This window comes from Monodelphis domestica, chromosome 2, assembly GCF_027887165.1.
Source record: "Monodelphis domestica isolate mMonDom1 chromosome 2, mMonDom1.pri, whole genome shotgun sequence".
Taxonomy (NCBI): domain Eukaryota; kingdom Metazoa; phylum Chordata; class Mammalia; order Didelphimorphia; family Didelphidae; genus Monodelphis; species Monodelphis domestica.
This window is the reverse complement of record NC_077228.1, coordinates 68,725,580-68,752,063: the sequence shown is the minus strand read 5'-3', so window position 1 is coordinate 68,752,063 and position 26,484 is coordinate 68,725,580. Positions and strand designations below refer to the sequence as shown.

The window sequence follows — 26,484 nt, the reverse complement described above, 5'->3', positions numbered from 1 at the left end:
AACTGAAGGGAAGGCAGAATCGCGCTCTCCCTCCAGGAGCCCGCCAGCGCAGCCCCCGCCCCCCGCGCTTCTCCACCCGGGCCTGTCAGCAGAGCACCGTCGCAGCCCTGGCCTTGGCCCTCACCCGGGCTCGGGCGGAGGAGACTCTGCCGACCGTCTGAAGCAGTGTAAAGAAGAGGGAAGGGATGAGAAGCTGGGAAGGAGAAAGAAGGGGGGAGGGGAAGGGACGACTGAGACGCGGTGACAGGAGGAGGGCGAGGATGTCCACACCCGCCGAACAGCCCAGCACCAGACCCAATCTTTGGGCGCAGCCCGCAGCCGAGCTTCCTCCCTAGCTCTCAGCTCCCTCCTGCCGGGACCCTTACTTACCCAGCCACACACCCGCCTCCGCCGCCGCCGCCGCCGCCGCCGCCTCCTCGTCTCCCTGAACAGCAGGATCCAAGCCCCTTTGAGCCACTTCCTGCTCGTCTCTGTCCAGCTGCCGGAAGTGGTCCGTCGCCAAGACAGTGTCGAGAGGAAAACCGTGCCCCGGAAAAAGATTCCAGACGGCGGTGGGGGGCGGGGAATCGAAAGACACTTCTGGGTCCGGCCCTGAAGGAGCGCGCTGGGCTTACTGCAGTGGGAGCTCGTTTGGAGAGCCAACCCTGGCAGCCATAGGAGGCATCCAGGCCCTGTGCTAAGCCTTGAGCAGACCAAGAGAGGCCAAGAACAGCCCGTGTTGGGGAGACAGGGTGTAAACAACTAGGTGCAAAGCTATCTTCCTTCTTCTCCTCATGCAGGTATTTTGGAAGACAGGTTTACAAGGAAGTTATTTGTTTGTGACTGGCTCATCTTGGGGAAGGCTCTCTACCAGTTCAGTATCCCAGGGTTTTGGCCCTAGCTAAACCTGTCCAGTGCCCTAGAAAGAGCTCCAGAGACCCAAGTTCAATTCAATTTAATTTAGTTGATTGATTGAATTGAATTCAACTCCTTCTTATTAAATGGAATAGAATTCAGTTGGTGAATTGAGTTCATTTGAATGGAATGGAATTCATATGAATTGAATGGCATTCATTTGAATTGAGTGGAATTCAATTCAAAAAGCAGTTATTGAAGACTGTATAGGTGCTACTTAGTGCCTAGACCTTTCTAGGAGTCTGGAAGACCTAGGTTCTATACCTGCAGACTGTGCAATGGCACAGAAGTCATTTAACTTCTTCACGCCTCTCTGAGTATCAAAGTTGTAAAGCAATTGCTAATATACATTGGTGAAACAAACTTCTTTTGAAGAATCATGGAATGGCAGATAGAGGGCCAGCCCTTGAAGTGGTCAATTCTGCCTCAGATACTTACAAATTAAGCAAGTGACACTGGGAAGTCAAAGTCACTGTGCCTTAGTTTCTAACCTCTATAAAATTGGTGGAGGTGTAGAAGATAGGCAGTAGACTCTTTGTCCCTCAAGGTCTCTTCCAGGTCTATAGTCCTACAATTTGTCAATCCTGGAAATTTATCAAAGAGAAAACAGTTTCCACAGCAGAGAGAGAGAATTCAAATCAATTGTGCCAGAACCCAGGTAAACTGATATTTCAGAATTTCAAGTTATATACTTTTTCATTTGTGGAAAATTAGACAGGCATGAATAATCTAGGAGTGCAATGATTTCAACAACAGGAGATACTCAGTGTCCATTTGGAATGCTATGTACACAGCTGTAGTCGAGGGGAATACTGAGAGATGGGAACTGAATAGATGTTACCCTAGGAAGCAGGTTGAGGAAAAGGGAACTTGATTCCAAGACACACCTTCCTTTTTGTTCTCCCTGCTGGGCAGTTTAATGAAGTCCTCTTCTACAAGATGGTGAGTCAGCCCCTCCCCAATCTTTCTTTTGAATATTTAAATTCTCCCTCCTACTACAATGTTAAAGCTAGCTTCTTATAGTAAAAGATCTAATTTATTCTCTTTTGGGAAAGAGGGGATAGGGACATTAACTAGAGAAAGGGAAAGGGGTTTCCCTAAGCTATAAATCCCTTATCTCTGATAGAAGGCTTCAGTTCAAAGTCCTTTCTATTCATTTGAGATCTTCATTGGGCTAGACTCTTTTAATTCATCCAGGACAAAGAGGATAACAGCCAAGCATATCTTCAGCTGTCCTTTCAGAGAGGTTGGCCAGAAAGAAGTAAAGTGGAGTAGTGACCAGATCACTCCAAGAAGAAATGACCAGAAGTCAGCTTGGGCTAACTGTCCTTCCTTTCCAACCTTCTATAGAATCTTCTCTTCTGTCTGTGCCCATTTCGCTCAATCACACAACTTGAATTGTTTTTTAGGATTCAGGACTTAGTACTGATAACAGGGAACCACGTTGGAGTAATTTGTAAGATTTAGGGGTTTCTTTCAGGGCCAAGACAGTATTTATTCTTGTGCAGGATTTCTAGCCATGACAAGCACCTCTGGCTTATCTTTAAGTCTCCTCTTTAGAGTCAATATAGTGGGGTAACTCTGATAATACCAGGATATTAGTTATAGGATCAATTAGAGATGCATGGGGTAATGTTAGGGGTAAAACTTTTGGTTGGACTGAATATATTTTTAGTTGGTCACCATGGATTTTATATTCTAAATCCCAATGAAATACTCAAGTTAGAATGGAATTTATGGTGGTTTATTTACAATAGAGTGAAGCTATTAAGGAAGAAAGAGGAAAAAGAGAGATACCAGGTAGGAGTTCAGAGGCCTCAGCCAAGGGGGGTGGGGCAAAGTCTCTAATCTTTCATCCAATTAAAAATCAGATTACTAAATATTGTATTGCTTCCTTTTAGTAAAGTGATCTGTCTGGATTTGTTTTTGCTGTATAAGAGTCTGTCTCCCTCTCTAATTGGAGTCTAGCCTTAAACTTTGGAAGGGACTTGGTTCTGATTTATTGAGCAATTGACATGTATTGCTTAATACTTCAATATACTTAGAAGATTAGACATTGTTTCCTCAGCCATTTCATATTTTACTTGTTACACTAGAGAGAGTCAGTAGGGATGAGGTATCCTTTAGAGGTAACCAGATATCATGAGTGCAGAAAAAGAAGGAATTTGGTGAGAAGAAATCTAAGACAAAAGGAAGCTTGTTGCCCACAGGATGAGGAGAGGATAGATGGGTTTTCAGAAAGCAGAGCAGGATAGGGCTTTAGAAGTGGTAGGGCTAGGGTGAATGAGAAGTGGTAGCAGAGTAAAGGAATGTTTTTTCCTAGGTGGTGAACAACTGAGTCACAAATATTTAATTAGATGAGATAAGAGCATGCTAGTCATGTGCCTGGAGCTTCTACTTTCAAGGGTTGTCAATGAAGAGTGGTTATCAGTGTGTTCTATCACATTCCTGGGAAAGAGAGGTATTTTCTTGAGTTAGTAAATACCTGGTAACTGAATAATCAGAGGCCTGAATAAGCCCATGTTTGGCACCAGTTCCTTTGACATCTCAAAATGGAAGTGCATATATGATGCATGGTCAGAAGTGCCCTAAACTGGGACCAAATTCTGGAAATGTGAGGCCTGGTGTCTGGTCTGCCAGGAAATTGACCCAATCTAAGTTCTTTGTGGACATAATGCCCAAGACCTCAAAGTATTTCAGGCCTGTGATGCCCTCTCTAGAGTACCTTGGGCATTAGGGGACCAGTAACTTCCTTAGGGTGATGGTGAGATTGCTGGCCAAAGGATATGAACAATTGTGCAAGTTTTCTTGTATAATTCCAAATTGTTTTCTAGAAACAAGAATAAATGAGGGTCTTTGAAAGAAGCATACACAATCAAGAATAGAACAAGGTTACTTTGGTATTTACAAGTTCTTTAGGACACTGGCAGATAATTTATCTGGGTGCAAGTTTATTCTCCAATCACTAATTTTGTGCTTCAGTTTGTTCTTAGACACTTTTCACTGACTTGTTCTTAGTACAGCAATGATGATTTCTAGCAATCACTGCATTTTAAAGTAAATTTACAAACTATAACAATAGCTGGCATGCATTTAACCCTTAAACAAAAATTTCCTGAGATCAATCTTGCAAGTGGGATAGCCCCTCTTTTACAGATGAGGATACTGGAGCTCCCAGGTCAAGTGACTTGCATTTGGCCACATAGCTAGAATGGTCAGAAAGAGAATTCAAAATCATTTTCCAACATATACTTTGTAGAAAGCTGGGAGAAACACACCCAAGTCTGTAGTAGGGTCTTGCTCCAATAATGGGAGACTCAAATTCTGTTAAAAAAATGTGGTTTATGGTGGTATAGTAGCCTAATAGATGGTGGAATAGTCTGGGGATCAATCAGATAACCTTAAGGCTAAAGGACAAGCCTAGAGGACAAGTTCTTTAGAACAGCTCTCCAGGTTCAGAGTAGCAACTCTGAGTATGGAATAGCAGCTCCCCTGTAGATCAGGGTTGGCATATTTATTAGGGTCTGAGGTAGGGTAGTCATCTCCCATTTCAGAGAAATCTTCAATATGGGAGAGGTCTCACTGCCCTTCTGGACTGAGAATTTGGGGGTAGGAGTGGAGAGATGAACCATTATTGGTAATTAATTATATCTTACAGTTCTAATCTAAAGTAAATATAGAACAATTAAGTAATTCATAAAACGGATTAGGCACAAGGCTTATGCCTAATATAGAATATTTTAGATCCAGTATACAGAATGGGTAATTGATCAATCTGCAATTCATATTTACTAATGCTGGAACTACAGGTTTTACAGTTGATGGTTAACCAGTGCTAACTAGTGAGAAGTACAAGGTTTTAGAGTATGAAGGGACTAGCTTCTGGAGAGCCTCCCACCCTTGCTTTATTTACCACTGGAACCTCGGACTTATGGTTCTTTGGTGGAGAGTTAACAAGACCTGCCTGGTTAGAACCAGACCGGATTAATTATCTAGTTTGATAGGATAGATACCTTCTCCACTATCTTGCTCATCTCTCTACTGTAAACCTTAAAATTTCTTAGACTTATGAATGTTGGAAATTTCCCCATTGGGAAAATTCATACTTGAAAAAATTTTCTACTGATAGTAAGAACTCTATTGGAATGTGAAACTCCTTGGCATGGGAGGATCCTTCTCCTCCCTACTTAAGACTACTTTAGGATAGAAACCTTTTGCTAAACAATGGAAAGGGCTTTGACCTATGCTTAAGCATAGAACAGGAAGTTCTTTGAGTCATGATTGATTTTAGAATTGATACAATAGAGATACTTGGAATGACAGAACCAGGTCTTGGAACTTACAATCTCCACCCTACTCAGAGTAACAGGATTTAGGAAGGGCTGCAGCAGAGATCAAGATTTAATTATTTGAGAATATGACCTTCAACAGACATGTGCAAAGGAAACAGACCTCTGGGCGGTCCTGGGTTAAGCTAGAGCCACCATTGGCACAGGGGAGACATTGACAGTGATTGGTAGATGTGAGAACAGAGGGGAGGCGACTTAGATGGTTGCCTTAAAGATAGCGGGGTCTGAGGACAGGAGGAGGAGGTTTTGCTCTGAGAGGTTTTGCTCTGAAGGAGTCTGAGAGGAGAGAGGTCCTGGAGAGATCTGAGAGGAGGGCTTGCTCTGAAGGAGGCTGGAGGTGGAGGCCCCTGAGACTGTTTCTCCATTTTGGTCACGTGAGTGATAGGGACTGATCTCTTTTTCTTTGTCTCAGCTATCTAAGGGCTTGGGCCTTTGGCCCAGCCTAAGCAGAGGGGTATTTAAGCCCTATTCCCTTCTCTCCCCTTTCTCTCTGTCTCTCTCTCTCTGTCTCTCTCTCTCTGTCTCTCCCTCTCTCTCTGTCTCTCTCTGTCTCTCTGTCTCTCTGTCTCTCTCTCTCTGTCTCTCTCTGTCTCTCTGTCTCTCTGTCTCTCTGTCTCTCTGTCTCTCTGTCTCTCTCTCTCTCTCTCTCTCTCTCTCTCTCTCTCTGTCTCTCTGTCTCTCTGTCTCTCTCTCTCTCTCTCTCTCTCCATAAAAACTCCATAAAAGGTTGACTGCTGACTTGAAGTTTCATTTAGGAATTACATAGCTGAATTCCTTGGCGACCTTAAATTAATATATATCAGTCTTTTAAAGTGATTTCCATATCACACTACCTTACTCTTTCCCCCTCCATTTTATAAATAAATTGCCATAAAGTCATTCTGTAATTCGAGTAATAATTTTGGCAACCACATTTCTCATATATTTAGTCCAACCTTAATTTTTAACACTTACATTCTGGTGGACCATGAAGGATGTGACAGTACCCCTCAATTTTCTTGACTTTTCCTTCACTTTGTTACTATCTTTAGTCATCTTTTTTTTTTTTTTGGTAGCTGGGTCTACAATCCACAGCTGCGAGATAAAAGTAATTTTTTTTCCTTTATCCCCCTTGAAATAAATAGAATATAGCTGTTTTTATCTTAGTGGCAGGGCCCTGAGGCCTCACCTGGGGGAATGCTTCTATCCCCTCTCAGGGTGGGAAGCAGCCCTGCCTGGCCCAACACCATAAAAAAAAAAAAAAACCAAACCTCTGGAGTACTGGAGAAAGTTAGTGAGCCCAGCTACCCCATTAGTTATTAGAAGGATTGACTATTAAACTGAAATTAACAAAGTTTTAGCCTTGTCTTGCTCCTGGAGGTCTGTTTTTCTCCCCCTTTTTTTCCCCTAGCCCCTACTGCCTTGCTTAATTTACCTTTAGGCCCTCTGGCTGGGGCTTCTGGAGCCCTGTGGGAGTAAAGCCAGTGCTGGAGCAAATAGTCTAGCTCCTTAAGCTACATTTCTTACTCTGCCCGCTTTCTCTTTTCTCTAATTTCACTCTTTCTCTCTATTTTATAAACAAACTGCTATAAAAGTCATTTTGACTTGAGATATATTAATTTCAGTAACCACACTCATATATTTAGTCCAACCTTAATTTTTAAACCTTGCGAGTATGAGGATGTTTTTCTATTACTACCTCTCACTGCCTGCTCTCTGCCCTCATCATACTTAATGAACTGATGACTACTCATCATTACACACTGGTATCAAATTAAAAAAAGAAATGGAACCCCTAAGCCATATCTAAGGATCTTTGTGGGTCACACACATATTGACTTAATTTAAAGATTTAAATATCATCTAAATATTATTGTATTTTTATTTATTTTGCTAAATTGTTATAAGTACATTAAAAACAACAACAACTCTTATCTTCCATTTTAGAATACATACCAAGAATCAGTTCTAAGGCAGAAGAACTGTAAAGACTAGGCAATTGGGGTTAAGTGATTTACCTAGTTTCACACAGTTGGAAAGTGTCTGAGGTTAAATTTGAATTCAGAACCTTCCATCCTGGCTCTCTACTAGCTGAGCCACTCAATTGCTTCAGTAATTACACAATTACAATGTACATATGTGTTTGACAGCTTTACTATTTTACACTGCTCTTCTGTGACGATTCGTTGTTGTGAACCTTTTTCTTTTCTTTTCTTTTTTTAAACATTTTATTTGGTCATTTCCAAACATTATTCATTGGAAACAAATTTTTTCCTCCCCTCCCCCCTCCCGATGCATGATTCCACTGGGTATAACATGTGTTCTTGACTTGAACCCATTTCCGTGTTGTTGGTATTTGCATTAGAGTGTTTATTTAGAGTCTCTCCTCAGTCATTTCCCCTCCACCCCTGTAGTCAAGCAGTTGCTTTTCTTCAGTGTTTTTACTCTCACAGTTTATCCTCTGCTTGTGGATAGTGTTTTTTAGATCCCTGCAGATTGTTCAGGGACACTGCATTGTCCCTAATGGAGAAGTCCATTACCTTCGATTGTACCACAGTGTATCAGTCTTTGTGTATAATGATTTCCTGGTTCTGCTCCTTTCGCTCTGCATCACTTCCTGGAGGTTGTTCCAGACTCCATGGAATTCCTCCACTTTATTATTCCTTTTAGCACAATAGTATTCCATCACCAACATATACCACAATTTGTTCAGCCATTCCTCAATTGAAGGGCATCCCCTCATTTTCCAATTTTTGGCCACCACAAAGAGTGCAGCTATGAATATTCTTGTACAAGTCTTTTTCCTTATTATCTCTTTGGGGTACAAGCCCAGCAGTGCTATGGCTGGATCAAATGGCAGTCAGTCTTTTAGCACCCTTTGGGCATAGTTCCAAATTGCCCTCCAGAATGGTTGGATCAATTCACAACCCCACCAGCAGTGAATTAATGTCCCTACTTTGCCACATCCCCTCCAGCATTCATTACTTTCCATAACTGTCATGTTAGCCAATCTTCTAGGTGTGAGGTGATACCTCAGAGTTGTTTTGATTTGCATCTCTCTGATTATAAGAGATATAAAGCACTTTTTCATGTGCTTTTTAATAGTTTTGATTTCTTTGGCTGAGAACTGCCTGTTCATGTCCCTTGCCCATTTATCAATTGGAGAATGGCTTGATTTTTTGTACAATTGATTTAGCTCTTTGTAAATTTGAGTGATTAGACCTTTGTCAGAGGTTTTTATGAAGATTGCTTCCCAATTTGTTGCTTTCCTTCTGATTTTAGTTACATTGGTTTTGTTTGTACAAAATCTTTTTAATTAGATGTATTCCAAATTATTTATTTTGCATTTTGTGACTCTTTCTAAGTCTTGCTTGGTTTTAAAATCTTTCCCTTCCCAAAGGTCTGACATGTATACTATTCTGTGTTTGCCTAATTTTCTTATAGCTTCCTTCTTTTTGTTCAAGTCATTCACCCATTTTGAATTTATCTTGGTGTAAGGTATGAGGTGTTGATCTAAACCTAATCTTTTCCACACTGTCCTCCAATTTTCCCAGCAGTTTTTATGAAATAGTGTATTTTTATCCCAAAAGCTGGGTTCTCTGGGTTTGTCGTATACTGTCCTGCTGAGGTCACTTACCCCAAGTCTATTCCACTGATCCTCCTTTCTGTCTCTTAGCCAGTACCAAATTGTTTTGATGACCGCTGCTTTATAATATAGTCTGAGATCTGGGATTGCAAGGCCCCCTTCCTTTGTATTTTTTTAAATTGTTTCCCTGGATGTCCTTGATCCTTTGTTTTTCCAAATGAACTTTGTTATGGTTTTTTCTGTCAGTAAAAAAAATTTTTGGAAGTTCAGAACCTTTTTCTTTAGAAGCACATTTCAAAGGGAATGTTTTCAGTTAGTCAAAAAGCATTTATTAAATATCTATTGTGTTGCCAGGCACTGTGCAAAGTGCTGGGACTACAAAGAAAGATAATTCTTGCTGTCAAGAAGTTCAATCTAGGCAGAACAAATTGGGAGTTACCAATAGGCACTATTCCTTGGTTTTCCATTATTGCTGCAATCTCCAGTGTTTTTTTTTTCTGTAAGAAAAAAAAAACTTGGATATTGATAAATTATTACTTTTTTGAGTAATTAGAAGAAAATTTATATATCTAAATTTTATCAGTAAAATAAAGAATAGATCAATAAACTGAGTATATAATTTTTAAAACTAGAAAAAGAACAAATAAAAAGCCCCCAATTAAATACCACATTGGAAATCCTAAAAATTAAAGGTTAGATTAACAAAATTAAATGTAAGAAAATCATTGAATTAATATATAAAACTAAGAGTTGGTTTTGGAAAAAAAAAACCAAGAAAATAGATAATCAATGGGTTAATATGACAAATTATTATTAAACCTTTTAGATATACTGGTTCTCTTTCTGATTCTATACCTTTATTCTTGCTATTCTCTACACATGGAATAGTTCCCCCTTGGCTCTGCCAAACTCTCCTTCTCTCTCTTCCCTATGAAAATGAAGGAATACAGTATAGAAGAAGAGCAATGGGTTCAAAATCAGAAGACCTAGGTTCTCGTCTTGGTATTATTATGTATACTCAATTTTGGAATAAGTTGTTTCCTTTTCTTTGAGCTTCATTTTCCTAAAATAGAAAATTTGATGTTGTTCAATCTGTGACCATATTTGGGGTTTTCTTGGCAAAGCTACTAGAATGATTTAGCCATTTCCTTCTCTAGTTCATTTTTCAGATAAGGAAACAGAGGTAAGTGACTTGCCCAGGATCACACTGTAAGTGTCTGATAAGAGATTTGAACTCATGACAGGAGTTTTGCTGACTCTAGGCTCAATACTCTGTCTACTAAGCCATCTAGCTGCCCAGATTTGATGATATAGCTGTAAATCCCACAATGGATTAAAATAGATGACTTCTGGGATCCCTTTCATTTCTAAATTCAGAATCCTAAAGTTTGTTTTTTCCCTCCCCTAAAAACCTTAACTTGATGGAATGGTAGTGAAGCAATCATTTTCTTCCATTCACCCACAGCAACCCCAATCTCCAATTATATTAGAAACATTTACTTTTTTGGTAAGTTTGGCACTTGCTATTTATTTCATTGACTTCTCGGTATTGTTTTTTATGTTGTCAGCTTGGGACTTTAAAACTCTAAAAGTCAGGCATGGTGTTTTCACTGAGTGCCCAACGCAGTCCCTGACAACAAAACTGGGTTTAATAAATGTGTTCTCTGCGATGACAGGAGAAACCAAGGCAAAATTTCCATGAAAGAAAAAATAAGCTGGGGCAGCCAGGTCGCACAGTGGATAGAGTGTCATGCCTGGGGTGGGGAGGAGGACCTGGGTTCAAATTTTGGCTCAGACACTTAGCTGTGTGACCCCACTGTACCACTTAAGCTCAGTGGCTCAGCCCTTACTGCTTTTCTGCCTTAGAATCTATAGTATGGCTTTTAAGACAAAAGGTAAGGGTTAAAAAAATCAATCATTCTCTTCTAGTGTCTTGAAGGTTTCACAAATCATCATTAGAAAGAAACTGTTCCTCTTTTAGAGCAAAAGCTAAGACTGGGGAAGGCTGAGATCCGATGTGTGCATTATTTTTGACATTAAAATCCCGAGGGTGGGGTAGGAAACACAGCAAAAGCACATGCGGTCTGCCGACAGAGAGGGAGGGAATCTGGCTCCAAGCATACATCATTATGCCTTGCTCGGGTTGCAAGGAGATGGACTGTGTGATGCTGCTCCTCCTCCACCCCCTTTCCTAAGTGTTGTGCTCTCTCTCTGAAGTTGCCCAGTGAGGGGGCAGCAGTTACCACGGTAACGGAGGAAGCCCACAGTCCTGTGATCTGTAAGAGAAAACAACAGCAGGCAAGGATAACTTGGGGCTGAGGAAAGTTGAGCTGGAACTATGGAGAAGCAGAGTGCTAGCAGCTTGGCTAAAAACAGAATACGAGCTAGCTCCAAGTGTCCCCAACAATCGGTATGTCTTTTAGCCCGAGTTGTTGATGATTATTGTGTAACTGAGTGATCAAAAGAGATTCTGTTGCTATTGCAGAATGCTTAATGGAGTGTCCTCTTTGTGAACTGAATCCGTAGAGACGTCTCAAACTCCGCATGTTCAAACCAGAGCTCATTATCTTTCTCTCCAAATCCTCTCCTCTCTTGGACTCCCCTCTCTCTGTCTAAGGTACCAACATTTTTCTAGACTTCCGGGTTTGAACCTTGGTGTTATCTTACTCTTCATTCTTCTTCACTCCACATTTCTCATCCACTGCCAAACCTTGCTCCCCCCCTCCTTCTATATTACATCTTTTGTATCACACCCATTCTCTGTACTCACACCTCAGCTGGGTTCTCATCTCCCCAGACCTAGACCACTGAGAAAGTCTTTAAATGGTCTGTTTGCCTCCTCTCTCTTCAGGCTAATCCATCCTCACAGCTGTCAAAGTAATTCTCCAAATGAAGATTGACTCAATACACACCCCTGCCTCCATATTGTCTCTGGGATCAAATACAAAATCCTCCATTCCTCTTTTAAAGTCCATTACCACTTGGCCTGAGGGCAGCTAGGTGACAGGACAGAGTTCCAGGCTAGGATAGAGTGCCAGGAATGGAGTCAGGAAGACTCATTTTCTTGAGTTCAAATCTGGCCTCAGACACTTACCAGCTGCATGACACCATGGGCAAGTCACTTAGCTCCTCATCTGTAAAATGATCTGGGGAAGGAAATAGGGATGGAGCCAAGATGGTGGTCTTAGAAATAATTACCTATGGTGGTCCTTCAATGTACAGCAAACCCTCTTCCCCATGTTCCCACTCTAGAAGGGCAGCAAAACCTCTCCCACATTGACAAATGATGGGAAGGTGGACATTGGAGGAATATGGAACCTGCTGTAAACCTCAAAATTCCTTAGACTTATAAATGTTGGAAATTTCACCATTGGGATATTTCATACTTGGAAAATTTCTTACTGATAGTCTATTGGAATGGGAACTCCATTGGCATGGGAGGTTCCTTCTCTTCCCTTCTTAAGATTACTTTAGGACAGAAACCCTTTGCTGAACAATGGAAAGGACTTTGACCTATGCTTAAGCATAGAACAGGAATTTCTTTGAGTCTTGATTGATTTTAGAATTGATACAATGGAGATACTTGGAATAAATCTCCACCCTATTCAGTCCTAATAGGATTGAGTAAGGGCTGCAGCCTAGATCAAAATTTAATTATTCCAATCTCTACCATACTCAAGTTAACAGGATTTAGAAAGGGCTGTAACAAAAGAGTAAAGATTTAATCATTTGAAAAATATGACCTTCAACGGACATGTGCAAAAGCCAGAAACCTCTGGGCGGTCCTGGGTTAAGCGAGAGCCTCCATTGACAGGGAAATTGATGAAGAGTGATTGGTAGATGTGAGGACTGAGGGGAGGCAACTTGGATGGTTTCCTTAAAGATAGGAGGGTCTGGAGACTCGAGGGAGGATGGAGTTTTTGGTCGGGTGGTTCCTGGGCTCTGAGGAAGCTTGCTCGGAAGGAAGCTGAAGGTGGGGGCCTCTGAGACTGTTTCTCCATTTTGGACACGTGAGTGAAAGGGACTGATCTCTTTGCCCCAGCTATCTAAGGGCTTGGGCCTTTTGGCCCAGCCTAAACAGAAGGGGTATTTAAGCCCTATTCCCTTCTCTCCCCTTTCTCTCTCTATATATATCTCTAATTCCTTTCTTGCTCCTATTGTAATTAAACTCCAAAAAAGGCTGACGGCTGACTTGAGTTTTTCATTTAGGAATTACATAGCTGATTCCTTGGCGACCTTAAATTAATATATATCAGTCTTTTAAAGTGATTCCCTTGTAACACTGCGCATGCTTCTTATCCCCTTTGGCAACAAATCCCAAAACATACCTCCACTTGAGTTTGGAAAAGGAGGTGCTAAGCTACCAGACCCCAATAAATATGCCAATCCTGATCCACAAGATGTGGAAGCTCCACTCCACATGTTGAAGTTGCCACTCTTCAATGGATCTGTATGCTATCAGCTCCCATACTATTGACTCCAAAGAATCTACCCTACTAGCCCCTGGGCTTATCCATCAGCCTGAAGCCTACCTGATTAGCCCCCAGACCATTCTACCAGCTATTAGGCTATTATACCACCAAAACTCACTTTTTCAAATAAAGTTCTTTTCTTACTTCTGGATTGAATGGAGTTTTAGTCTCCCCTTCTTGGGGTAAGACTTTGCTACAAACTTGGGTATGTTACTCTCACATCATATTTTGGTGTGTTGGCCAGGAAGCATTGCATTTGAACTCTCTTTCGTCTGAGGAAAGAAATAAAGGTCTTCTTTAACCCCGACTCTCCAGTGGTCCTCTCCAACTTGAGGAAGAAGTTGATTAATTAATTAATTAGTTTTTTAAATTTGGTTAAATTCAAACATTATTCCTTGGTTACAAAAATCATTTTCTATTCCTCCCTCCCCTTCACCAACCCCTCCCATAGTTGACTCACAATTCCACTGGGTATTACATGTGTCCTTGATCAGAACCCATTTCCGTGTTGGTGTTTGCACTAGGATGATCATTTAGAGTCTACATCCCCAATCATATCCCCATTGACCCATGTCATTAAGCAGTTGTTTTTCTTCTCTGTTTCTACTACTACAGTTTTTCCTCTGAATGTGGATAGTATTCTTTTTCATAGATCCCTCCGGGTTGTTCAAGAACACTGCATTACCACTAATGGATTTAAGTTGATTTATTGAATGGAGTTTGAGTCTCCCATTCTTGGTGTGAGACCCTGCTACAAACTTGGGTGTTTTTCTCTCACATCAAAACCACTCAGCCCTGACCTAGCTTTCCAGCCTCATTATACAGTATCCCCTCTTTCCACATGCTATTTCCATCCAAGCTCATTTTCCGTTCAGTTCTACACACTGCACATACCACTACCTGTTTTTGGACTTTTCACTGACCATCTCCAATATCTGGAATGTACTTGGTCCTTACCTTAGTTTCCTGTAGCTCAAGTACAACTTCCTACAAGGATTTTTTTTTCCTGTTCCCACCCAACTGCCAGCATTCCTCTCTGCCTCATATTGGTTTTCTATTTATTCTGAATAACTAAACAAATATATGCTGGCTCTGCAAATCTACATGAGGCAATTGACCTCTTAGTTCTCTAGGTAATGCTAATATGACTAAATATTGAAGAGAATGTGTAGACCTATGTTGATAGAGAAAGTTTCTTTCTGGGTTCTCCCTACACCAATGAAATCACAAGTCTATAGTTATTTTTTATATATTTCTATGTGTATATGTTTCCTTCTCTGATAGACTAGGCATTGGTTTGTTTTTTTGGGGGGGTGGGGTTTGGTGTGTGTCCCTAATGCTTAGCTTCTCAAGAGTAGAGATTGCCTCATTTTATTTTGGTGCTTAGTTTAGCATGTTACCTGGAATTTAACAGATTTTTATAAATGCTTTCTGATTAATTGATTGCCATATGAAGGTAGGGAACCATAGGTAGCCTTTCTCTGTCTCTCCATCTCTTTGTTTCTCTATCTTTTTCTTTCCCTCTCTTTACTTTTCTCTTTCTTCCCACCATCCTCAATTACCAAGATTCCAGTTTGTCTGACTAGTCAGAGACCTCCAATATTTTGATGTCATCTATCTGGTGTAAGATGAGAGCAAAAATATCTGTGGAGTCCTTCTTTCCTGGTTGCTACCACTTTCCCACATTTTCCTTACAAGTCAGTCATCATTGTACGAGGCTTTTGAGGGGATAGGCAGAAACTTTATTTAACTTAGTTACTAAAATGAGGAAGAGCAAATATTTCTCAATACTAGGAATATATTTTTTTTCCATTAGGACTCTATGCAGGACATTCTCCACCAGAGTGACAAATATCTTTGATCTCTTTAATTTATGTTTTAGTTGATACTGAAAATCAGTAAAGTTATCTTTGTGTTAACATCTATCAAGGAATCTTGTGTAATGTTATTTATATTGAAGGGAGACACCTGTTTGAGAGAGAACCTTTTAGGCTGTATTTTGCCCTATTGAATCAGGTTTGATTGTTCTGTAATTAAGAAACAAACCCAATGAAGTCTTACTTAAATCCTCTATATCTTTCTGGCAGTTATATGGCTGTGAAGACTTGTTTTGTCCAGCTGTAGAAAATCATTTAGGATATCATACCTATTCCCTTTCATACTGTAATCAAGGAGAAGTTCAATATGTGTGGACCATTCTTATAGTTTTATAAAGCTGATAAAATAACCATATGGGCTGGTAGTTGCTGATGTCTTCTGTTACTTTTTTTGGTAACAGTACTATCCATTATTTTTCCCATTATTTTGGAATTTGTCATTTAAGATGTATTTTAAAAATCTTATTATTTTTATGATAATATCAATAATGAGCATAAGCTGCTTTTTGTGGTGTTCAAAATTGGAAAATGGAGGGATGTCTCTCTATTGGGTAATGGCTGAACAAATAATGATATATGATGGTGGAGGAATACTATTGTGCTATAAGGAATGGTGAATCGCTTGATTTCTATAAGAACTGGAAGGATCTACATGAACTGATATGGAGTGAAATGAATAGAACTTGGAGAATATTATTATACACAGTAACTGAAACATTGTGTGATGATCAAATGTGATAGACTTTGCTACTAATAGCAAAGGACCATTCAGAGGGAATGAATGCTATCCACATCAAGAGAAAGATCTGTAGAAGTGGAAATGCAAAAGAAAAATATATGATTTATCACTTGTTTATATGGGTATATGATTCCAAATAATTGGAAAAACATTAATTGCTCTTAGATAGGACAAGCTAACATAATAAAAATGACAATCCTACCCAAACTAATTTACCTTTTTGGTGCCATACCCATCAAACTACCAAAAAACTTTTTTATAGAATTAGAAAAAATAACAAAGTTTATTTGGAAGAACAAAAGATCAAGAATATCAAGGGAAATAATGAAAAAAAAATGCGAAGGAAGGTGACCTAGCAGTACCAGATCTTAAACTGTACTATAAAGCCATCATCATCAAAACCATGTGGTACTGGCTAAGAGACAGAAGGGATGATCAGTGGAATAGACTTGGGGTAATTGACCTCAGTAAGACAGTCTATGATAAATCCAAAGATCCCAGATTTGGGGACAAAAATCCACTATTTGACAATAACTGTTGGGAAAAATTGGAAAACAGTATGGGAAAGATTAGGTTTAAATCAGTATTTCATATCCTACACCAAGATAAACTCAGAATGGGTGAATGACTTGAACATAAAGAAACAATAAGTAAATTAGGTGAGCACAGAATAGTATACTTGTCAGATCTTTGGGAAAGGAAAGATTTTAAGACCAAGCAAAAGTTAGAAAAATTTACAAAATGCAAAATAAATAATTTTGATTACATTAAATTAAAAAGTTTTTTTTTGTACAAACAAAACCAATGCAACCAAAATTAGAAGGGAAGCAACAAATTGGGAAACAATCTTTATAACAAAAACCTCTGACAAAGGTCTAATCACTCAAATTTATAAGGAACTAAACCAATTGTACAAAAAAATCAAGCCATTCCCCAATTGATAAATGGGCAAGGGACATGAATAGGCAATTTTCAGATAAAGAAAACAAAACTATTAATAAGCACATGAAAAATTTTCTAAATCTCTTATAATCAGAGAGATGTAAATCAAAACAACTCTGAGGTATCATCACCTCACACCTAGCAGATTGGCTAACATGATAGCAAAGGAAAGTAATGAATGTTGGAGGGGATGTGGCAAAATTGGGACATTAATGCATTGCTGGTGGAGTTGTGAATTGTTTCAACCATTCTGGAAGGCAATTTGAAACTATGCCCAAAGGGCTCTAGAGTATCTTCCCTTTGATCCAGCCACAGCACTGCTGGGTTTATACCCCAAAGAGCTAATTAGGAAAAAGACCTATACAAGAATATTCACAGCAATGCTCTCTGTGGTGGCAAAAAATTGGAAAATGAGTGGATGCCCTCCAGTTGGGAAATGGCTGAACAAATTGTGGTATATGTTGGTGATGGAATACTATTGTTCTCAAAGGAATAATGAACTGGAGGAATTCCATGTGAACTGGAATGACCTCCAGGAATTGATGCAGAGTGAAAGGAGCAGAACCAGGAGAACATTATACACAGAAACTGATACACTGTGGTAAAATCAAATGTAGTGGACTTCTCTACTAGCAGCAATGAAATGATCCAGAAGTATTTGGAGGAACATATGAGAAAGAATGCGATCCACATCCAGAGGAAGAACTGTGGGAAAAGAAACACAAAAGAAAAACAATTGCTTGATTACATGAGTCGATGGAGCTATGACTGGGAAAGTAGAGTATAAAAGATCAAATATTAATAATATGGAAATGGGTCTTGATCAATGACACATGTTAAATAAACCCAGTGGAATTGTGTGTCAGATACAGGAAGGGGGTGAGGAAAGGGGAGGGAAAGAACATGAGTCTTGTAACCATGGAAAAATATTCTAAATCATCTAATTAAATAAAATAAATAAATTTATATTAAAATGAGCATAAGTTGCTATAGAAATGCTGGCAGATCTGCTTAATTTTGCATTTATATGTTGTCATGTTCCAGTTTCATCTAATATATATTTGGGATGATCTGGCTCAGTTGGGTCTTATGCTAAGCTTTTTACAAGATTGTTTTCCCCTTCATTGCTTTTTGCTGTTTTGCAAGATAATATTGCTCATCATCTTTTTTCATACAGCTCAGTAATATTTTGAAAATGTCTTTAAGGCCTTTGCAAGGAGATAGAATGTCTATTGACTGGCTGTTTCCAGATTCTTTTAGTTTTATCAGGGTGACCATTTTGTGTCAGTTAAACTTCTTTAGGAAATAGTAATTAGCACATTTAGTATCTATACTTTTATCCATTTCCAATATTTAAGCCAATAGTTAAATGGGTTAGGTTAGAGTTGTTATTACATGGTATCTTTTAATATTTTTCTTTAAATTTGATATTGATTTAGATACTTGTTTTAACTAAGTAGTGACCTTTCATCTTCCTTGTCACCCTCTCCTGGATGTTTCCTCATTTATCAGACTCCTTCCTAAAATATGGCAATTAGATTTAAGCAAAATATTACAGATGTGGTGTGACAAGGTGAGAGTATAAAAGGACTATTGCTTTTTTTGTTCTTGATGCGATGACTCTCTGAACACAACCTAAGCTTACATTGTTTTGATTCCCTTGTCTTATTGTTGACTTATGTTGTACTCAAAGCCCATTAACACACTGTTGTTGTTTTCCAGACAAATTTCTATCTAACCATGGTGCAGTTGGTAGAGTGCTGAGTTTGGAGTTAGGAAGACATGAATTCAAATGCGGCCTCAGTCATTTACCAGCTGTATGACTTTGGGCAATGCACTTAATTTCTGTTTGCCTCAGTCTCCTTATCTGTAAAATGAGGATAATAATAGTTCCTACCTCCCAAAGCTGTTATAAGGATTAAATGAAATAATAATTATAAAGTCTTACAGTACCTGGCACATAGTAAGAACTATATAAATATTATCTATTACTAGCTAATATTATCTTATACTTCTGACTTTCAAAATTTCAGTTTAAGACTTTATATTTAACCCTATAAAGTTTCATCTTGGTAGTTTCAGCCCAGTAGTCTGACTTATCAAGAGTGTGTGTGTGTGTGTGTGTGTGTGTGTGTGTGTGTGTGTGTGTGTGAACAGTTTCTAGTTTATCTTGCTTATTGGCCATACTTTATATATTTGTGTTAATTATCTAAATATTTTGGTTTTATGATTTGCTGCTTTTCTTGAACCATTTCAAATCCTACTTGTCTTTTATGGACCAGCTACAGTCATATTCACTTCTTGAAGCTTTTCCTGGAAATGTTCTGTGTGTGGTACAGAAATGAGAGAAAGCAGGCCAGAATGTCCAAACATTTTTAATGCAGCTTTAGACCATCAAAGCTTAAATTTTTTCCAAGACATTTGGGATCTCCTTTTTAATAACACCCTGTTTTACATGTAGCAGGTACTTGAATTAATGAATATAAAAACATTTATTAAGGCTAATGATGTGCTAAGTACTGTGCTAAGTGCTAGAAATGAACAAATGAAAAAGCCCTTGTCTTTAAGGAGCTTACATTCTAGTAGAAGACAGCACACCCTGGGGAGTGGTGGTATTTGGATTTGGAAAATTACAAAGATATTTATGAGGTAATTAATTAACAAGTATTTATTGTGTTTGCTTTTAGTGCTGGAGGTAAAAAAAAGGCAAAATACAGTCACCTCCCTCAAGGAACTCATTCTAGTCAGGAAAACAAGATATAAATTAACTATGTAGAACAATACATTCAGAGGTGAGAGGTAATTTGATTTGAGTGAACAGATTGACATAGGTTTAATTTAAGGTAGTAGATTGACATGGGATTGACATGGCTATCTAATGGCAAGGGCGGTATTGATTTTTTTATGGTTTCAGAACTGGAAAGTAGGGAGAGGTAGCTTTTGTAGTTGTGGCAAAGCATCTGGAGTGAAAATATCTAGGGAGGAAAGTGATGCATACTTGATAAGAGATTGAATGAGTTCTTACATTTTCAACTTTTCATATATTTTTCTCCCCAAAGAAACTGTTTAGAAATAGAAACTATTATTATTATTCAACAAACATTTTTAAACATTTTGTCTTTGTGAGTCATTGTGCCATAAATTTCTTTAGGGTAGAGAAAATCTTTATAAGCACATAATATGGTGCTAGGCCCAAAATTGTGCCCATTGATTGGCTGTTTGGGAACAATTTTTATATCACTCATTTTTCCCTCTTAGGTGTTACCGAAGAAAATGGGTGCAGCAATGGAGCTGGATCTTGACAAGGAATATGATTTAGATCAAGAACTCTCTTTGGATCCTGAGGAATTAGATGGCAAAAATCCTCTCCTTCCAACTATTCTTTCAGGAAATATAGAGCAATTGGAGAGGATTTTTGAAGATCCAGAAGAACCCCTTCACTCACGGGCCATGAGTCTAATCATGAAAGAAGATGTCATTGGCAGGAACTTGTTGTTTACAGCATGCATAGCTGGGCAAAGTAATGTGATTAAAACATTGGCAAAATATGGTGTGAACCTGAATGAAAAAACAACTAGAGGTATTATATTCTTTTTCTCTGGTATTATTTCTTAGGAATGAAATCAATCAATCTAAGACTGAGTAAATTTGATAGCTATTTTTATATTTTCCTTTCATTATTCATAGGCAACCAGTATTGCTAAGAGCAAATCAGCTTAAGTGGCCATTATTTTGTGGGAAGGCCATGGAGGGATGACTTTCTTTCGATTAATTCTCTCTCCTTTAGTGGGAAGAGCCATTGGCTCTGAAACACCAAATCAAGTTTTTCTGACCAAATCTTTTGTCTCCTTGTTCTTTACTTTTTTGTTTCCTTGAACCATTTGGACTCGTTTAAACTATGGATACTTGCTCAGAATAATGTATTTAAATGCATAAAATAAAATGCATAGAATTATGAAGGAAACCTATTATATTGAAATATAGCTCCAAAATATTTTAAAAATAAGGTCACAGGCCCCAGGTTAAAAACCCAGCTCTAGAATAAACCCATGGCAGTCATAGATTTAATTATCATCTCTATGCAAATCACTCTCAGATTTTTAAATCTAGTCCAACTTTCTTGAGCTATAATCTTACCCTTATTGAATATTTTGAATTGAACATTTTGTACGTGTCTTCAACCCAGAATCTTCAAAACTGAATGCTATCTTTTCCCTCAAATTAACCCTCTTTCAGACTGTTCTACTTCTGTCAAAGGTACCATTATACTTCTAGTCACCCTTGGTGTCATCTTCACTCTCCCTTTACCCTACTTACCAAATCCTTTGCCAAATTGTATTTCACCTCTACCATTTCTTACATATGCCTTTGTAACACCACTATCATAATTTGAAGCTTTATCAAATTTATCACATGGACTGTTACAGTAGCTTCTTAAGTGGTCTCCTCGTCTTGAGTCTATCCTATCTTCAATCTATTTTTCACAGAGCTACTAAAATGATTTTCCTAAAGCATTGTTTCCTAAAGCATTTCTTGTTCATTAAATTCCACTGACTCCCTTTTACCTCTAAGATTGAAAACCAAAAACAAACAGTCCTTCATTTGGTATTTAAAGACTTTCACAACTTGGCTCCAGACTGCCTGTTCAGAGTTAAAAACTACAATCCCTCATGTACAATTTGTCTAGCCATTCTGTTGTTTGTTGTTGCCTTTGCTGTTTCTCATATATAACACTCCCTCTCCTATTACTGTGCTTCTTCTCTCTCTTAGAGTTCCTTGTTTTCTTCAAAGTTCAGCTTACCATCTTCTACATAAAGACTTCCCTGATCTCTCTAGCCGCTAGAACTTCTCCCTCAAAATAACTTGTATTTATTTTGTACATACAGATATATATGTATGCATATAGTCTTGTGAATTCCTTGAGGGTAAGGATCCTTTCTCTTCTGTCTTTGTATTTTGAATGCCTAGCATATTGCCTGGCATCTGGTAAGGGTGAGAATTTATTTTTCATATACTATATTAATTCCAATATATTGGGAGAATTCCTGTGTATTCCTTTGCCTGGGATATGAGTCAGAGATATCATATAGTCTTCTATTTTTTGGATTTTCTTTGTCTTTGGGAATCCCAAGCAATGTCTTCCTTTTTTAACAGAATTTGGTTAAGGAGTAAAGGAGACAAGGTTGTTTTTTTCCCAGTTTACATGACCTGACCACCTATGAGAATAGAGAGAGACAGATAGGTTGATGAACCACCGCTTAATTAGCTATCACCAATTAAAGGTGGTTAGTCAAGGAAGGGACTGAATAATGAACTCCTTAAAAATCTATTTATTAGGCTGTCTGACCCAGCTTGGGTTGTCCCTAATCCTGAGAGAACTATGCAGAACTATATCACTTCATCAGTTATGATGCTAGCCTAACCAATAAACCTGATATAATCAATAAACTTATAGTCTTACCCAAAAATCAATCTTTTGAGATAATTTTAATGGTAACAGGTGCTTAATTTAATTGAATGAATGACTGCATTTAGAAATAGCATGACTATATAGGAATATCTGAGAGAAAGACATCTTTAGCCCAGGCACGAGAGAGCATTCTGTGTGAGGGGTTTCCTTTCAACATCACACAGAATGTACATTTGTACTATTGCTGCTTATCCCTGTGCTGCCAATAGTTTTCTAGTATATTGTATATATACAGTACATATATATTTCTAGTATATTTGTTCTTCTGTGAACCTATTAATATATAAGCCTTTTCAGTGCATGAATAAATGTTTTGGGGATTCAAAAGTTAGTCTGTTATTTTCAATACTAAAGACCAGATAACCATTTAAAAAATGGGATATTCATTTGGTTCTCAACAATCTATTTTGAATAGTATATCACAGTTACTACTGTTATTTTGTTTTTAGGACATGGATTTTGTCTTCTTCTGAAGGTAGTAGGTGTCTAGATAGCATTTTCAAATGAGAAAGCAAATGAAGAATAATTTCTCCAAAGTCACAAAGTAATTCTATAGCTACCTATGAAATCTTATAGAGACAGCTTGGTTTAGTAGAAAGAGTGCTGTCACTGGAGACACAGGACCTTCATTCAAATTCTGCCTCTAACACTACTTGGACAATTAACTTAGCCCACCTGAGACTCCATTTCCTCATCTGTTAAATGAGAGAGAGTTGCACTAAATGTTCTCTGACTTCCTTCCAGGTCTAGATCTGTGATCTGATGAATCATATATAGGTGGTGACTTTTTTTCTGAGTGTTTAAGTTTGCAAAAATCTTCCTCTTTCATTCATTACCCTTGGAAAGATCCTTGTCATATATCTATTATGGCCTTATCATTTTGTTGACATTTAAGTACAGTAACTTTATTCTGAATTGGAAGGTTTTTACTAGGATACTTTTTTTCTCCCAGTCCAATGTTTTTAGTCCTATTCAGGCATACTAACATTTTGTCATGTTTTCATTATCATCATGAAATATTTACTCTCATGCTTTTACTAAAATTAAGGAGTTATATGAACTTTCTCTATGTAAAAATACTTTCTCAGTCTAATTTCCTTGGAACAGCATTAATTAGTTAATTAATTTCCATGACTGTAGCTATAGTATTTGGGAGTAGAATTTTATGGTTATTCTTAAGTTTGTAACCCAAAGCTGTGACTAGAGTAGACTGAACAGAGTTTTCCCTAAGAACACTGAAATCAACTACTGACATACTGAACAGCTACTACAGATCCTATTTACAACAGTACTAATTTCAGGTGATACCCACAATCTCTTGACAGAATCCACAAAATCTTGTGTACCAAAATGCCCTTTCTTATGAATGTCTTGACACAAATAAGTGTAAAAATCTTTTGGTAAGAGCAATTTCCCAGTGTCTGCAACCCATATGCCATGTTCTTTCCTAGCTCCAAACTTCTCCAGCAATATTTGAACCTCAGAGTCTACATAAGTTTGTTATAAATCAGCAGACTCAATAGTGGAATTCATAACATAAACTGGAGCATTTGGGGCTGCATACTTTTCAATTATATCAGATCTATAATTCCCTTTAGACATTGAGTCTTTACCAAAAGTATGGCTTCTGCAATGAATCACAGCCAGCTGGTTTGGTTTCTGGATAACATCCAGCAACACAGTTACTATTTCTGCATGTGCAATTGGTTTCCTTGATGTAGTAATAAAATCACACTGTTTCCAGATTTTCCCTGTTTCATGACAAACTGAAAAAGCATACCAAGAGTTTGTATAGATATTTGCAACTTTATGATCAGCTAGAAGACAGGCTTGCTTCAATGCAACTAGCTGTGCTCCCTGAGCACTGATATTTCCAGGTAATGAGCTAAACCACAGAATCTCAAATTCTGTGATCTCTGCATCTCCTGTGCAACAAATACCATTACACAAATAGGAAGAACCATCTGTAAACAAAACCAAGTCTGAAATTTCAATAGGAGTGTCTTTTCAAATCCATCCTAGGCATGTCCACCCAATCCACCACTTCCATACACTCATGTAATGGTTCACCATTTTTCGGAAGACCAGGGAGAAGAATAGCAGGATTTAATACACTATACCTCTTGAACTGGATGTTCTCACTACCCAGGAGAGTAATTTCATACTTTAGAAATTCTCTGGTCTGAATAAGCTTGAGTCAGTGCCTCAATTTGATGTGAACAGAATACAGTCAATGGACACCCCAAAACTAAGTCAGCTGATTTCTGGACTAACACAGTGGGAGCAGCTACCCCCCACCCCCACAGAAAAGGTACAGTGCCTACAGCGTTGGGATCAAGCTGACAGCTATAATATAATCGGATGATAACTTTGTTCCAAAGTTTGTGTTAGCACCCCAGAAACAATTCCCTTGGTCTCATTAAGAAATAATTGGAAAGATTTTGAATAATCTGGGATACCCTGAAGCAGACAAAATGGCTTCCTTAAGCTTTGCAAGAGCTTGCAGATGTTCAGGCTTAAGTTTCAGAGGTTCAGGTTCTGTGTTCCTGGTCAAATCAGTAAGACACTTGGTTATGTCACTGTAACCAGGGATCTGTTGATGGCAGAACCCCATGGTTCCAAGAACAGCTCTGAGCTACTTTTTATTTTTAGTTTTTGGAGCAGTCAGTTTTTGGATATCAGCTATACTTTTCTGAGTGATACTCCTTGAATCCTCTGATAACACAAAACCTAGTTATTGCACTCTAGGCAAAACCCACTGTAATTTTGCCTTGGAGATCTTATGCTTATGCTTATACAATTCCAACAAAAGAACCTTGCTATCTCTAAGACAAACTTTGGCATTCAGGCAAGCAAGGAGGATATCGTCCACAATATGCACCAGTTTGCTCTCCTTGAATGTTATAGTCTTAAGGTCTCTATTTAAAATTTGTGAAAATTGACTTGGGGAGTACAAGAACCTCAGAGGCAAACAAGTCCATGTCCACTGTGCCTTATCCCAAGTAAAAGCAAAGATTTTTGGGGAATCTTCATGAATGGGAATAGAGAAAAATGTTGAGCATAAGTCAACTACAGTGAAATACCTTGCCTGGCTTGGAATTATTGCCTGGAAGAAATTATAGCTGCTAGACTTGGTACAACAGCATGAGTTTTTAATAACATAATCATTGGCGGTCTATAAATCTTGAATAAAGTGATACACAGGTCTACCATTCTCATCTAACTTTGGCTTTTAAATAGGAAGGAGTATTAAATTCTGAGAAGCCAGGAATTATGATCCTTTGTTGTATTGGGGATTCTATTATTGGCCTTATTCCTTCAATTGCTTCCTTAGGGGATATTGAAGTACACAAGGAACTGGTCCTCCTTTGGTCCTCATCCTGACTGGAATAGCAGATTTTAAAAATCCCACATTTGTAGAAGATTTAAACCAGAGATCCTTAGGGATGTCATCAGGTATTGGATAAACTGAACCTGATTCCCCCTCTGTACTCACTGAATCTAAGAAAAGCATTGGAAAGGCTTTCAAAGATTCTTCTGGAAGATGCAATGAAATCTCTCCAGTTGGAGTACCGTCATTGTTGCATCCATTTTACACAAAATATCTCTTCCTAAGAGATTCATTGGACAACCTGGCATATAGAGAAAAGCATGTTTTACAGGCAATGGTCCCAAAGAAACCATCTTTAGTTGCAATTTGCCTACTCTTTGTGGTCTTCCTGTATCTCCCACAACTTCCTTTGTACCAATTGCCCTACAATTTTCAGGAGGAGTTTGTAATACAGACTTGCTTATACCTGTGTCAACCAAAAGATCATAAATCTGGTCTCCAATAGTCACAGACACATGTAGTTCCATGCTATTTGGTGGTTGGAAGTTTCCAATAGCAGAAGCAACACATTCACATCATTGCAAAGCTCAGTTACCTCCTGTTCATCCAAACACACATTTGCTTGAACTGCATGACTTTGCCAGGATTTTACATCTGTATCACATTCCCCAGATTCAACACTACTCTCATTGGTTCCATCAAATTCTGCATTAGTTCCATTGTTCACACATGCAATCACATTTTCTGTACCTATTTCACATTTTCCATTAACATCCACAGGATTCTCAGACATTATTACATTAAAATGTTTTTGTTGCCTACATTCACTAGTATTAATTATATTT

General features: G+C 38.4%; 2 protein-coding genes and 1 long non-coding RNA gene across 7 annotated transcripts in view; 1 reads left to right on the top strand and 2 right to left on the bottom strand.

Moving 5' to 3' along the window:
• Positions 1-517, bottom strand: part of KLHL20 (kelch like family member 20) — an 81,988-nt gene extending 81,471 nt beyond the window's left edge. The window contains exon 1 of the mRNA XM_007480796.3: positions 370-517. The gene's annotated coding sequence lies outside the window, so the exon portion shown is untranslated. The remainder of the gene's footprint in view (positions 1-369) is intronic.
• A 112-nt stretch (positions 518-629) lies between these two features.
• ANKRD45 (ankyrin repeat domain 45) overlaps positions 630-26,484 on the top strand; it is a 111,149-nt gene continuing 85,294 nt past the window's right edge. The window contains exons 1-2 of one of the 5 annotated variants that reach the window (XM_007480800.3): positions 630-745; positions 20,097-20,418. In XM_007480800.3, coding sequence (XP_007480862.2) covers positions 20,112-20,418 — 307 coding nt within the window. In that variant the 5' untranslated portion in view covers positions 630-745; positions 20,097-20,111. Of the gene's footprint in view, positions 780-814; positions 1,553-1,573; positions 1,837-11,084; positions 11,219-20,096; positions 20,419-26,484 lie in introns of those variants that run through there. The other 4 variants (XM_007480798.3, XM_056815563.1, XM_056815562.1 and 1 more) reach the window with 4 other exon arrangements.
• On the bottom strand, positions 9,121-11,167 carry LOC103097949 (uncharacterized). Its single transcript, XR_001627705.2, has 3 exons — positions 11,052-11,167; positions 9,664-9,736; positions 9,121-9,305 (listed from the first exon to the last, which is right to left on the bottom strand). It is a non-coding gene; the product is annotated as an uncharacterized LOC103097949 (long non-coding RNA).